Source organism: Oncorhynchus nerka, linkage group LG12 (assembly GCF_034236695.1).
Source record: "Oncorhynchus nerka isolate Pitt River linkage group LG12, Oner_Uvic_2.0, whole genome shotgun sequence".
NCBI lineage: Eukaryota > Metazoa > Chordata > Actinopteri > Salmoniformes > Salmonidae > Oncorhynchus > Oncorhynchus nerka.
Window position 1 is genome coordinate 87,262,690 of NC_088407.1, and position 14,958 is coordinate 87,277,647.

General features: G+C 56.7%; 1 protein-coding gene across 2 annotated transcripts in view; it reads left to right on the top strand.

Annotated features, from left to right (window-relative positions):
• The window catches only part of LOC115124383 (DDB1- and CUL4-associated factor 5-like), a 46,596-nt gene extending 31,934 nt beyond the window's left edge, over window positions 1-14,662 (top strand). Inside the window, exons 8-10 of one of the 2 annotated variants that reach the window (XM_065025919.1) lie at window positions 9,996-10,123; window positions 12,859-13,005; window positions 13,091-14,662. In XM_065025919.1, coding sequence (XP_064881991.1) covers window positions 9,996-10,123; window positions 12,859-13,005; window positions 13,091-14,257 — 1,442 coding nt within the window. In that variant the 3' untranslated portion in view covers window positions 14,258-14,662. Of the gene's footprint in view, window positions 1-9,995; window positions 10,124-12,858; window positions 13,006-13,081 lie in introns of both variants that reach the window. The other variant, XM_065025918.1, reaches the window with a different exon arrangement.
• The last annotated feature ends 296 nt before the right edge of the window (window positions 14,663-14,958 follow it).

The window sequence follows — 14,958 nt, forward strand, 5'->3', positions numbered from 1 at the left end:
AACGGAGACAGTGAAATGTGTCCTCTGGCCGACTCAGGAGACAGTGAAATGTGTCCTCTGGCGGCCGACGGAGACAGTAAATGTGCCCTCTGGCCGACGGAGACAGTGAAATGTGCCCCCTCTGGCCGACGGAGACAGTGAAATGTGCCCTCTGGCCGACGGAGACAGTGAAAATGCCCTCTTGAAATGTGCCCTCTGGCCGACGGAGACAGTGAAATGTGCCCTCTGGCCGACGGAGACAGTGAAATGTGCCCTCTGGCCGACGGAGACAGTGAAATGTGCCCTCTGGCCGACGGAGACAGTGAAATGTGCCCTCTGGCCGACGGAGACAGTGAAATGTGCCCTCTGGCCGACGGAGACAGTGAAATGTGTCCTCTGGCCGACAGCTCACGGAGACAGTGAAATGTGTCCTCTGGCCGACGGAGACAGTGAAATGTGCCCTCTGGCCGACGGAGACAGTGAAATGTGCCCTCTGGCCGACGGAGACAGTGAAATGTGCCCTCTGGCCGACGGAGACAGTGAAATGTGCCCTCTGGCCGACGGAGACAGTGAAATGTGCCCTCTGGCCGACGGAGACAGTGAAATGTGCCCTCTGGCCGACGGAGACAGTGAAATGTGCCCTCTGGCCGACGGAGACAGTGAAATGTGCCCCTCTGGCCGACGGAGACAGTGAAATGTGCCCTCTGGCCGACGGAGACAGTGAAATGTGCCCTCTGGCCGACGGAGACAGTGAAATGTGCCCTCTGGCCGACGGAGACAGTGAAATGTGCCCTCTGGCCGACAGCTCACAGAGACAGTGAAATGTGTCCTCTGGCCGACGGAGACAGTGAAATGTGCCCTCTGGCCGACGGAGACAGTGAAATGTGCCCTCTGGCCGACGGAGACAGTGAAATGTGCCCTCTGGCTCACAGAGACAGTGAAATGTGCTCTCTGGCCGACGGAGACAGTGAAATGTGCCCTCTGGCCGACGGAGACAGTGAAATGTGCCCTCTGGCCGACGGAGACAGTGAAATGTGCCCTCTGGCCGACGGAGACAGTGAAATGTGCCCTCTGGCCGACGGAGACAGTGAAATGTGCCCTCTGGCCGACGGAGACAGTGAAATGTGCCCTCTGGCCGACGGAGACAGTGAAATGTGCCCTCTGGCTCACGGAGACACAGAGACAGTGAAATGTGTCCTCTGGCCGACGGAGACAGTGAAAAAGACAGTGAAATGTGCCCTGGCCGACGGAGACAGTGAAATGTGCCCTCCGACGGAGACAGTGAAATGTGCCCTCTGGCCGATGTGCCTCTGGCCGGAGACAGTGAAATGTGCCCTCTGGCCGACGGAGACTCCTCTGGAGACAGTGACAGTGAAATGTGTCCTCTGGCCGACGGAGACAGTGAAATGTGCCCTCTGGCCGACGGAGACAGTGAAATGTGCCCTCTGGCCGACGGAGACAGTGAAATGTGCCCTCTGGCCGGAGACAGTGAAATGTGCCCTCTGGGCCGACGGAGACAGTGAAATGTGCCCTCTGGCCGACGGAGACAGTGAAATGTGCCCTCTGGCCGACGGAGACAGTGAAATGTGCCCTCTGGCCGACGGAGACAGTGAAATGTGTCCTCTGGCCAACGGAGACAGTGAAATGTGCCCTCTGGCCGACGGAGACAGTGTGAACGACGGAGACAGTGAAATGTGTCCTCTGGCCTCACGGAGACAGTGAAATGTGCCCTCTGGCCGACGGAGACAGTGAAATGTGCCCCTCTGGTCCTCTGGCCCGACGGAGACAGTGAAATGTGCCCCTCTGGCCGACGGAGACAGTGAAATGTGCCCTCTGGCCGACGGAGACAGTGAAATGTGCCCTCTGGCCGACGGAGACAGTGAAATGTGCCCTCTGGCCGACGGAGACAGTGAAATGCCCTCTGCCCTGAAATGTGTCCTCTGGCCGACAGCTCACGGAGACAGTGAAATGTGCCCTCTGGCCGACGGAGACAGTGAAATGTGCCCTCTGGCCGACGGAGACAGTGAAATGTGCCCTCTGGCCGCGGAGACACGGAGACAGTGAAATGTGCCCTCTGGCCGACGGAGACAGTGAAATGTGCCCTCTGGCCAGCTCACGGAGACAGTGAAATGTGCCCTCTGGCCGACGGAGACAGTGAAATGTGCCCTCTGCCGACGGCTCACGGAGACAGTGAAATGTGTCCTCTGGCCGACGGAGACAGTGAAATGTGCCCTCTGGCCGACGGAGACAGTGAAATGTGCCCTCTGGCCGACGGAGACAGTGAAATGTGCCCTCTGGCCGACGGAGACAGTGAAATGTGCCCTCTGGCCGACGGAGACAGTGAAATGTGCCCTCTGGCCGACGGAGACAGTGAAATGTGCCCTCTGGCCAGTGAAACAGCTCATTGAGACAGTGAAATGTGTCCTCTGGCCGACGGAGACAGTGAAATGTGCCCTCTGGCCGGAGACGCCCTCACAGAGACAGTGAAATGTGCCCTCTGGCCGACGGAGACAGTGAAATGTGCCCTCTGGCCGACGGAGACAGTGAAATGTGCCCTCTGGCCGACGGAGACAGTGAAATGTGCCCTCTGGCCGACGGAGACAGTGAAATGTGCCCTCTGGCCGACGGAGACAGTGAAATGTGCCCTCTGGCCGACGGAGACAGTGAAATGTGCCCTGGCCGACGGAGACAGTGAAATGTGCCCTCTGGCCGACGGAGACAGTGAAATGTGTCCTCTGGCCGACGGAGACAGTGAAATGTGCCCTCTGGCCGACGGAGACAGTGAAATGTGCCCTCTGGCCGCGGAGACAGTGAAATGTGCCCTCTCACGGAGACAGTGAAATGTGCCCTCTCTGGCCCTCGACGGAGACAGTGAAATGTGCCCTCTGGCCGACGGAGACAGTGAAATGTGCCCTCTGGCCGACGGAGACAGTGAAATGTGCCCTCTGGCCGACGGAGACAGTGAAATGTGCCCTCTGGCCGACGGAGACAGTGAAATGTGCCCTCTGGCCGACGGAGACAGTGAAATGTGCCCTCTGGCCGACGGAGACAGTGAAATGTGCCCTCTGGCCGACGGAGACAGTGAAATGTGCCCTCTGGCCGACGGAGACAGTGAAATGTGCCCTCTGGCCGACGGAGACAGTGAAATGTCACTCTGGCCCTCGACGGAGACAGTGAAATGTGCCCTCTGGCCGACGGAGACAGTGAAATGTGCCCTCTGGCCGACGGAGACAGTGAAATGTGCCCCTCTGGAGACGACGGAGACAGTGAAATGTGCCCTCTGGCCGACGGAGACAGTGAAATGTGCCCTCTGGCCGACGGAGACAGTGAAATGTGCCCTCTGGCCGACAGTGAAATGTGGAGACAGTGAAATGTGCCCTCTGGGACGGAGACAGTGAAATGTGCCCTCCGACGGAGACAGTGAAATGTGCCCTCTGGCCGACGGAGACAGTGAAATGTGCCCTCTGGCCGACAGCGGAGACAGTGAAATGTGCCCTCTGGCCGACGGAGACAGTGAAATGTGCCCTCTGGCCGACGGAGACAGTGAAATGTGCCCTCTGGCCGACGGAGACAGTGAAATGTGCCTCCTCTGGCCGACGGAGACAGTGAAATGTGCCCTCTGGCCGACGGAGACAGTGAAATGTGCCCTCTGGCCGACGGAGACAGTGAAATGTGCCCTCTGGCCGACGGAGACAGTGAAATGTGCCCTCTGGCCGACGGAGACAGTGAAATGTGCCCTCTGGCCGACGGAGACAGTGAAATGTGCCCTCTGGCCGACAGCTCACGGAGACAGTGAAATGTGCCCTCTGGCCGACGGAGACAGTGAAATGTGCCCTCTGGCCGACGGAGACAGTGAAATGTGCCCTCTGGCCGACGGAGACAGTGAAATGTGCCCTCTGGCCGACGGAGACAGTGAAATGTGCCCTCTGGCCGACGGAGACAGTGAAATGTGCCCTCTGGCCGACGGAGACAGTGAAATGTGCCCTCTGGCCGACGGAGACAGTGAAATGTGTCCTCTGGCCGACGGAGACAGTGAAATGTGCCCTCTGGCCGACGGAGACAGTGAAATGTGCCCTCTGGCCGACGGAGACAGTGAAATGTGTCCTCTGGCCGACGGAGACAGTGAAATGTGCCCTCTGGCCGACGGAGACAGTGAAATGTGCCCTCTGGCCGACGGAGACAGTGAAATGTGCCCTCTGGCCGACGGAGACAGTGAAATGTGCCCTCTGGCCGACGGAGACAGTGAAATGTGCCCTCTGGCCGACGGAGTCCTCTGGCCGACGGAGCTCACAGGAAATGTGCCCTCTGAGACAGTGAAATGTGCCCTCTGGCCGACGGAGACAGTGAAATGTGCCCTCTGGCCGACGGAGACAGTGAAATGTGCCCTCTGGCCGACGGAGACAGTGAAATGTGCCCTCTGGCCGACGGAGACAGTGAAATGTGCTCTGGCCGACGGAGACAGTGAAATGTGCCCTCTGGCCGACGGAGACAGTGAAATGTGCCCTCTGGCCGACGGAGACAGTGAAATGTGCCCTCTGGCCGACGGAGACAGTGAAATGTGCCCTCTGGCCGACGGAGACAGTGAAATGTGCCCTCTGGCCGACGGAGACAGTGAAATGTGCCCTCTGGCCGACGGAGACAGTGAAATGTGCCCTCTGGCCGACGGAGACAGTGAAATGTGCCCTCTGGCCGACGGAGACAGTGAAATGTGCCCTCTGGCCGACGGAGACAGTGAAATGTGCCCTCTGGCCGACGGAGACAGTGAAATGTGCCCTCTGGCCGACGGAGACAGTGAAATGTGCCCTCTGGCCGACGGAGACAGTGAAATGTGCCCTCTGGCCGACGGAGACAGTGAAATGTGTCCTCTGGCCGACAGCTCACGGAGACAGTGAAATGTGTCCTCTGGCCGACGGAGACAGTGAAATGTGTCCTCTGGCCGACAGCTCACGGAGACAGTGAAATGTGCCCTCTGGCCGACGGAGACAGTGAAATGTGCCCTCTGGCCGACGGAGACAGTGAAATGTGCCCTCTGGCCGACGGAGACAGTGAAATGTGCCCTCTGGCCGACGGAGACAGTGAAATGTGCCCTCTGGCCGACGGAGACAGTGAAATGTGCCCTCTGGCCGACGGAGACAGTGAAATGTGCCCTCTGGCCGACGGAGACAGTGAAATGTGCCCTCTGGCCGACGGCTCATTGAGACAGTGAAATGTGCCCTCTGGCCGACGGAGACAGTGAAATGTGCCCTCTGGCCGATGGAGACAGTGAAATGTGCCCTCTGGCCGACGGCTCATTGAGACAGTGAAATATGCCCTCTGGCCGACGGAGACAGTGAAATGTGTCCTCTGGCCGACGGAGACAGTGAAATGTGCCCTCTGGCCGACGGCTCACGGAGACAGTGAAATGTGCCCTCTGGCCGACGGAGACAGTGTAATGTGCCCTCTGGCCGACGGAGACAGTGAAATGTGCCCTCTGGCCGACGGAGACAGTGAAATGTGCCCTCTGGCCGACGGAGACAGTGAAATGTGCCCTCTGGCCGACGGAGACAGTGAAATGTGCCCTCTGGCCGATTTTCAATGACTGCCTAGGAACAGAGGGTTAACTTCCTTGTTCAGGGGCAGAACGACAGATTTGTACCTTGTCAGCTCGGGGATTCGATCTTGCAACCTTCCGGTTACTAGTCCAATACTCTAACCACTAGGCCCCGAGTCGTAGCGGGAGGACCAGACCAACTCTCTAACCTCTAGGCCACGAGTCGTAGCGGGAGGACCAGACCAACTCTCTAACCACTAGGCCCCGAGTCGTAGCGGGAGGACCAGACCAACTCTCTAACCACTAGGCCACGAGTCGTAGCGGGAGGACCAGACCAACTCTCTAACCACTAGGCCACGAGTCGTAGCGGGAGGACCAGACCAACTCTAACCACTAGGCCCAGAGTCGTAGCGGGAGGACCAGACCAACTCTCTAACCACTAGGCCCAGAGTCGTAGCGGGAGGACCAGACCAACTCTCTAACCACTAGGCCCCGAGTCGTAGCAGGAGGACCAGACCAACTCTCTAACCACTAGGCCCCGAGTCGTAGCGGGAGGACCAGACCAACTCTCTAACCACTAGGCCCAGAGTCGTAGCGGGAGGACCAGACCAACTCTCTAACCACTAGGCCCCGAGTCGTAGCGGGAGGACCAGACCAACTCTCTAACCACTAGGCCACGAGTCGTAGCGGGAGGACCAGACCAACTCTAACCACTAGGCCCCGAGTCGTAGCGGGAGGACCAGACCAACTCTCTAACCACTAGGCCCAGAGTCGTAGCGGGAGGACCAGACCAACTCTCTAACCACTAGGCCCCGAGTCGTAGCGGGAGGACCAGACCAACTCTCTAACCACTAGGCCCCGAGTCGTAGCGGGAGGACCAGACCAACTCTCTAACCACTAGGCCCAGAGTCGTAGCGGGAGGACCAGACCAACTCTCTAACCACTAGGCCCCGAGTCGTAGCGGAGGACCAGACCAACTCTCTAACCACTAGGCCCCGAGTCGTAGCGGGAGGACCAGACCAACTCTATAACCACTAGGCCCAGAGTCGTAGCGGGAGGACCAGACCAACTCTAACCACTAGGCCCCGAGTCGTAGCGGGAGGACCAGACCAACTCTCTAACCACTAGGCCCCGAGTCGTAGCGGGAGGACCAGACCAACTCTCTAACCACTAGGCCCCGAGTCGTAGCGGGAGGACCAGACCAACTCTCTAACCACTAGGCCCAGAGTCGTAGCGGGAGGACCAGACCAACTCTAACCACTAGGCCCCGAGTCGTAGCGGGGGGACCAGACCAACTCTCTAACCACTAGGCCCCGAGTCGTAGCGGGAGGACCAGACCAACTCTCTAACCACTAGGCCCAGAGTCGTAGCGGGAGGACCAGACCAACTCTCTAACCACTAGGCCCAGAGTCGTAGCGGGAGGACCAGACCAACTCTAACCACTAGGCCCCGAGTCGTAGCGGGGGGACCAGACCAACTCTCTAACCACTAGGCCCCGAGTCGTAGCGGGAGGACCAGAACAACTCTCTAACCACTAGGCCCCGAGTCGTAGCGGGAGGACCAGACCAACTCTCTAACCACTAGGCCACGAGTCGTAGCGGGAGGACCAGACCAACTCTCTAACCACTAGGCCACGAGTCGTAGCGGGAGGACCAGACCAACTCTCTAACCACTAGGCCCCGAGTCGTAGCGGGAGGACCAGACCAACTCTCTAACCACTAGGCCCCGAGTCGTAGCGGGAGGACCAGACCAACTCTAACCACTAGGCCCAGAGTCGTAGCGGGAGGACCAGACCAACTCTCTAACCACTAGGCCCCGAGTCGTAGCGGGAGGACCAGACCAACTCTCTAACCACTAGGCCCAGAGTCGTAGCGGGAGGACCAGACCAACTCTAACCACTAGGCCCCGAGTCGTAGCGGGAGGACCAGACCAACTCTCTAACCACTAGGCCCAGAGTCGTAGCGGGAGGACCAGACCAACTCTAACCACTAGGCCCCGAGTCGTAGCGGGAGGACCAGACCAACTCTAACCACTAGGCCCCGAGTCGTAGCGGGAGGACCAGACCAACTCTCTAACCACTAGGCCCCGAGTCGTAGCGGGAGGACCAGACCAACTCTAACCACTAGGCCCCGAGTCGTAGCGGGAGGACCAGACCAACTCTAACCACTAGGCCCAGAGTCGTAGCGGGAGGACCAGACCAACTCTCTAACCACTAGGCCCCGAGTCGTAGCGGGAGGACCAGACCAACTCTCTAACCACTAGGCCCCGAGTCGTAGCGGGAGGACCAGACCAACTCTAACCACTAGGCCCCGAGTCGTAGCGGGAGGACCAGACCAACTCTCTAACCACTAGGCCCAGAGTCGTAGCGGGGGGACCAGACCAACTCTCTAACCACTAGGCCCCGAGTCGTAGCGGGAGGACCAGACCAACTCTAACCACTAGGCCCAGAGTCGTAGCGGGAGGACCAGACCAACTCTAACCACTAGGCCCCGAGTCGTAGCGGGGGGACCAGACCAACTCTCTAACCACTAGGCCCCGAGTCGTAGCGGGAGGACCAGACCAACTCTAACCACTAGGCCCTGAGTCGTAGCGGGAGGACCAGACCAACTCTCTAACCACTAGGCCCCGAGTCGTAGCGGGAGGACCAGACCAACTCTAACCACTAGGCCCCGAGTCGTAGCGGGAGGACCAGACCAACTCTAACCACTAGGCCCCGAGTCGTAGCGGGAGGACCAGACCAACTCTAACCACTAGGCCCCGAGTCGTAGCGGGGGGACCAGACCAACTCTAACCACTAGGCCCTGAGTCGTAGCGGGGGGACCAGACCAACTCTCTAACCACTAGGCCCCGAGTCGTAGCGGGAGGACCAGACCAACTCTAACCACTACGCCCAGAGTCGTAGCGGGGGGACCAGACCAACTCTAACCACTAGGCCCAGAGTCGTAGCGGGGGGACCAGACCAACTCTAACCACTAGGCCCCGAGTCGTAGCGGGGGGACCAGACCAACTCTCTAACCACTAGGCCCTGAGTCGTAGCGGGGGGACCAGACCAACTCTAACCACTAGGCCCAGAGTCGTAGCGGGAGGACCAGACCAACTCTAACCACTAGGCCCAGAGTCGTAGCGGGGGGACCAGACCAACTCTAACCACTAGGCCCAGAGTCGTAGCGGGGGGACCAGACCAACTCTAACCACTAGGCCCAGAGTCGTAGCGGGAGGACCAGACCAACTCTAACCACTAGGCCCCGAGTCGTAGCGGGAGGACCAGACCAACTCTCTAACCACTAGGCCCCGAGTCGTAGCGGGAGGACCAGACCAACTCTCTAACCACTAGGCCCTGAGTCGTAGCGGGGGGACCAGACCAACTCTCTAACCACTAGGCCCCGAGTCGTAGCGGGAGGACCAGACCAACTCTCTAACCACTAGGCCCCGAGTCGTAGCGGGGGGACCAGACCAACTCTCTAACCACTAGGCCCTGAGTCGTAGCGGGAGGACCAGACCAACTCTCTAACCACTAGGCCCCGAGTCGTAGCGGGAGGACCAGACCAACTCTCTAACCACTAGGCCCCGAGTCGTAGCGGGGGGACCAGACCAACTCTCTAACCACTAGGCCCCGAGTCGTAGCGGGAGGACCAGACCAACTCTCTAACCACTAGGCCCAGAGTCGTAGCGGGAGGACCAGACCAACTCTAACCACTAGGCCCTGAGTCGTAGCGGGAGGACCAGACCAACTCTCTAACCACTAGGCCCAGAGTCGTAGCGGGGGGACCAGACCAACTCTAACCACTAGGCCCTGAGTCGTAGCGGGGGGACCAGTCCAACTCTAACCACTAGGCCCTGAGTCGTAGCGGGGGGACCAGACCAACTCTAACCACTAGGCCCAGAGTCGTAGCGGGAGGACCAGACCAACTCTAACCACTAGGCCCAGAGTCGTAGCGGGAGGACCAGACCAACTCTAACCACTAGGCCCAGAGTCGTAGCGGGAGGACCAGACCAACTCTAACCACTAGGCCCAGAGTCGTAGCGGGAGGACCAGACCAACTCTAACCACTAGGCCCAGAGTCGTAGCGGGAGGACCAGACCAACTCTAACCACTAGGCCCAGAGTCGTAGCGGGAGGACCAGACCAACTCTAACCACTAGGCCCAGAGTCGTAGCGGGAGGACCAGACCAACTCTAACCACTAGGCCCAGAGTCGTAGCGGGAGGACCAGACCAACTCTAACCACTAGGCCCAGAGTCGTAGCGGGAGGACCAGACAACATATCGTCTCATGACTCAAAGTTTACTTCAATATGACGGTTATTATATCCATATTTGCGCATAAAGGCGTTTCTGCCAGACACAAACAGACCACGTCGAAACTAACACATTTGTCTTGTCGAACATTTCCTTTATAGGTCGGGTAATTCATCCTCGTGAAATGTTTGGATGGAAACGTGGTTACAGATGACGCGTCTCTAATATTCTGTCTCTCTCCCTTCCCAGGAGGCCCGGGGCGTGTGGTCAACGGAGCGTCCATGGTCCTGAAGGGTCACCGTTCCATCGTGAACCAAGTCCGGTTCAACCCCAGCACCAATATGATCTGCTCCTCCGGGGTCGAGAAGGTCATCAAGGTCAGTAGTTAACTTGTTATGGCTGCAATCCCAATACCGGGATCGATATGACAACTACCAGTGAAAATCGAGGGCGACAAATTCAAACAACAGAAATCTCATAATTACAATTCCTAAAACATACATGTGTCTTATATCCTTTTGAAGGTAATCTTGTTGTTAATCCCACCAAAGTGTCCGTTTTCAAATAGGCTTTTCGGCGAAAAGCACTACAAACGATTATGTTAGGTCTCCACCAAACGACAAAAAGCACAGTCATTTTCCAGCAAAATATAGCATTCACAAAAAGCTGAAATAAAGATAAAAATGAATCACTAACCTTGAATTATCTTCATCAGATGACACTCATAGGACTTCATGTTACACAATACATGCATGTTTTCTTTGATAAAGTTCATATTTATATAAAAAAATCTGAGTTTACATTGGTTTATTAGATTCACTAGTTCCCAAAACATCAAGTGATTTTGCATAGCCACATCGTTTCAACAGAAATACTCATCATAAATGTAGATGATAATACAAGTTATACACATGGAATTATAGATATACCTCTCCTTAATGCAACCACTGTGTCAGATTTCAAAAAAGGTTTACAGAAAAAACCAACACATGCAATAATCTGAGACGGCGCTCAGAACAGAAGCCAAATTAGCCGCCATGTTGGAGTCAACAGAAACCAGAAAATACATGATAAATGTTTCCTTACCTTTGATGAACTTCCTCAGAATGCAGTCCTAGGAATCCCAGATCCACACTAAATGCTTGATTTGTTCGAAAATGTCCGTTATTTATGTCCAATTAGCTACTTTGGTTAGCGTGTTTGGTAAACAATTACAAAGTCACAAAGCGCGTCCACTACAACGTGACGAAATGTCCAAAAGTTCCGTAACAGTCAGTAGAAACATGTCAAACGATGTACTGAATCAATCTTTAGAATGTTGTTTACATATATCTTGAATAACGTTCCAACCGGAGAATTAGAATGACTTCAGATGACTGGTGGAACACAAGTCCTTCCCTTGTGAACGCGCATGGTGAAAGCATGGTCAACTCGTGGCAGTGGTGACTATTTCCGGTCTCATTCGACCCCCCTTCAGATTAGAGTCATCAGACAAAGTTCTATTGACTGATGACATCTAGTGGAAGGCGTAGGAAGTGAAAACTCATCCATATCTCGCTGTAATTTCAATGAGAGCTTGGTTGAAATTCTGCCACCCCCAGAAGAAAATAAAACAGGAAGTGGAATTTCGATATGAGTTCTGTTATACTCACAGACATAATTCAAACAGTTTTAGAAACTTCAGAGTGTTTTCTATGCAATACTAATAATAATATGCATATATTAGCAACTGAGACTGAGGAGCAGACCGTTTACAATGGGCACCTTTTCATCCAAGCTACTCAATACTGCCCCTGCAGCCATAAAAAGTTAAGTCGTAGATTATTCAGTTTTAATTTAACAGTTTTAATAATCATTCAAATCACAGGTCGTGGGTGGGTGTATGACTTGATACAATGATTTGGTTCATCAGTGGTTCATGAAATCAATCAGTGACATATCCACATCATGAACATCAATTGATTACATCGTCGTGATTTTAAAGTTCATCAGTTTGGTTGTTTGAGTACTTTAAAAAAAATGCACAGAATCTTGAAGGTAATTGTTCTTTGCAAGAAAAGGAGAAACCGCCTGGATGCTCACCGTGCCATCAGAATCATTATCTCAGCCCCTCGACTCCTAAACCCTCTGAAAGAGTAACGGTAGTGACTGTGGTTTCCCATCCTGTATGACTCTCAGGTCTTCAGTCATGATAACTCACTGTCCCTCATGAATCACAGGGCCTGAGGTGAAGACAGACGACTCATCTCCTTCGCCATCTGTCCCCTTTTGACAAGCTTGTCGAAGGAAGATGTCGGTTCATCATCATAACACTCTCTCCTACAGCGGCTCTAGTCCTCCTCTCCTACAGCGGCTCTAGTCCTCCTCTCCTACAGCGGCTCTAGTCCTCCTCTCCTACAGCGGCTCTAGTCCTCCTCTCCTACAGCGGCTCTAGTCCTCCTCTCCTACAGCGGCTCTAGTCTCCTCTCCTGCAGCGGCTCTAGTCTCCTCTCCCGCAGCGGCTCTAGTCTCCTCTCCCGCAGCGGCTCTAGGTCTCCTCTCCCGCAGCGGCTCTAGTCTCCTCTCCCGCAGCGGCTCTAGGTCTCCTCTCCCGCAGCGGCTCTAGTCCTCCTCTCCCGCAGCGGCTCTAGGTCTCCTCTCCCGCAGCGGCTCTAGTCCTCCTCTCCCGCAGCGGCTCTAGGTCTCCTCTCCCGCAGCGGCTCTAGGTCTCCTCTCCCGCAGCGGCTCTAGGTCTCCTCTCCCGCAGCGGCTCTAGTCCTCCTCTCCCGCAGCGGCTCTAGTCCTCCTCTCCCGCAGCGGCTCTAGGTCTCCTCTCCCGCAGCGGCTCTAGGTCTCCTCTCCCGCAGCGGCTCTAGGTCTCTTCTCCCGCAGCGGCTCTAGGTCTCCTCTCCCGCAGCGGCTCTAGGTCTCCTCTCCCGCAGCGGCTCTAGGTCTCCTCTCCCGCAGCGGCTCTAGTCCTCCTCTCCCGCAGCGGCTCTAGGTCTCCTCTCCCGCAGCGGCTCTAGGTCTCCTCTCCCGCAGCGGCTCTAGTTCTGTACCAGAAGTGTGAAAGCTGATACAGGCTTTCTAAACCTGACCTCTGCCTCGTGTGTGCCCCCCCCCCCCCCCCCAGGCGTGGAGCCCCTACCAGCAGACAGAGAGTCTGGGCGACCTGGATGGTTGTGTGGAGAATAAGTCCAGGAGTCTGTACAGCCATGAGGAGTATATCAGCCTGGTGCTGAACAGCGGCAGCGGCCTGAGGCACGACTACGTCTCACAGGTAACACACACACACACACACACACACTCTGGGGGATGAATTGAAGTACGATTGCATCTTTCTCATGTCATCTCAGTCCATCCAGGAGGATCCTCGTATGATGGCCTTCTTTGACTCTCTGGTTCGTCGGGAGATCGAGGGCTGGAGTTCGGACTCAGACAGTGACCTGAGTGAGGGGGCCATCCTGCAGCTCCACGCCAGGGGACGACGCTCCACGCGGGCTGTAGAAGACGGCGCCGGGGTCCTGGTTGGTGCTGCTTCACCTGTACATCCCGCTGCTGCTATGGGTGACTCGGACCGCTCCTCCTCATCCTCATTGGCTGCACCCGAGGCCTTGGGGGCGGAGCCGCTGCTGCCCAGGAGTCGTCAGCGACATCACCAGTCTGCGTTCTTATTGGACCTGGTGGGAGAGGACTCTGATTCCTCTGGGTTCTGGCTGGACCCCATGCCACGCCCCAGCCCCCGAGACAACTCCACCCTCTCCAGCCCCACATCCTCCCCCGCTGGGGCCTCCTCCAGCTCCTCCACCACCTCCTCCACCAGCTCTGAGGATGAGGAGCGCCGCAGGGTCAGCACCAGGCAACGCAACGCCGCACGGCGGCGCCGCATGCACTTCCCCTGCAGGCCCAGTGGAGGGCGCCCCGAGTCCGCCCAGGCCCTGTACCCCGGGGGGGTCGACTCCTGCTCCTACCCCAAGATCTCCATGGATGAGGTCTCATCCTCCTCCGCATCCTCCACGGAGCTGCAGCAGGGCCGGGACTCGGTCCAGATCGGACCCCACAGAAGGAGCTCGAAAACGGGGAGATGTACCAGCAATTCGGGCAGACTTACCGGTTCCAACCCTGCAGTTTCTCTGGACAGCCAAGACGACCTTCTCATCGCCTCTCAGGACACCCTGCAGCAGAGGACCGAGTCCCGGGAGGGAGGGGTGACGGGGGCTGCTTTAGAGAGGATGGACAACAGTAGCTGGGTCGCCTCTTCCTCCAGACATCCCCACAGCCCCCACCAGACTGAGATGACTGAAGTGCCAGTAGACCGTCTGGCTCCAGACCTGTTTGCGTCCCCAGATTCCAGAGGGGAGAGGGAGGCCTTGGCGGGGAAACAAACAGACACTAGGAACCAGGAAGAGGAAGAGGCAGGGCTGTCTTCTCAGAGAGGCCAAGCCCCGACCCAGGGGGCGCTAAAACGGACTCACCTGGGGTCAGGAGGTCAAGGGTCAGGGGAGGGGTTAGAGAAGAAGTTGAAGAGATGATTATGATGACGCCTGTCGTGGGAAGGTGATAATTTGGTGAAAGACTGATGTTGTCCCACATTACCCTATTCCCCGTGGCCCTCAAACCTCTCCTCTGGGACGTGGCACACCATCGTTGTAGCCCTGAACTATCTCATCTGATTCACCTTGTCAAGGGCTTCAGGGTTAGTTGACTAGTTAAATCAGGTCTGCTAGCTCTGGTATAGATTAAATACATGGATCAACTGAGGGGTCTGAGTAACACAGGCCCATGGAACAACTGGGGGGTCTGAGTAACACTGGCCCATGGAACAACTGGGGGGTCTGAGTAACACTGGCCCATGGAACAACTGGGGGGTCTGAGTAACACAGGCCCATGGAACAACTGGGGGGTCTGAGTAACACTGGCCCATGGAACAACTGGGGGTCTGAGTAACACTGGCCCATGGAACAACTGGGGGTCTGAGTAACACTGGCCCATGGAACAACTGGGGGTCTGAGTAACACTGGCCCATGGAACAACTGGGGGGTCTGAGTAACACTGGCCCATGGAACAACTGGGGGGTCCCAGTAACACTGGCCCATGGAACAACTGGGGGGTCTGAGTAACACTGGCCCATGGAACAACTGGGGGGGTCTGAGTAACACTGGCCCATGGAACAACTGGGGGGTCTGAGTAACACTGGCCCATGGAACAACTGGGGGTCCCAGTAACACTGGCC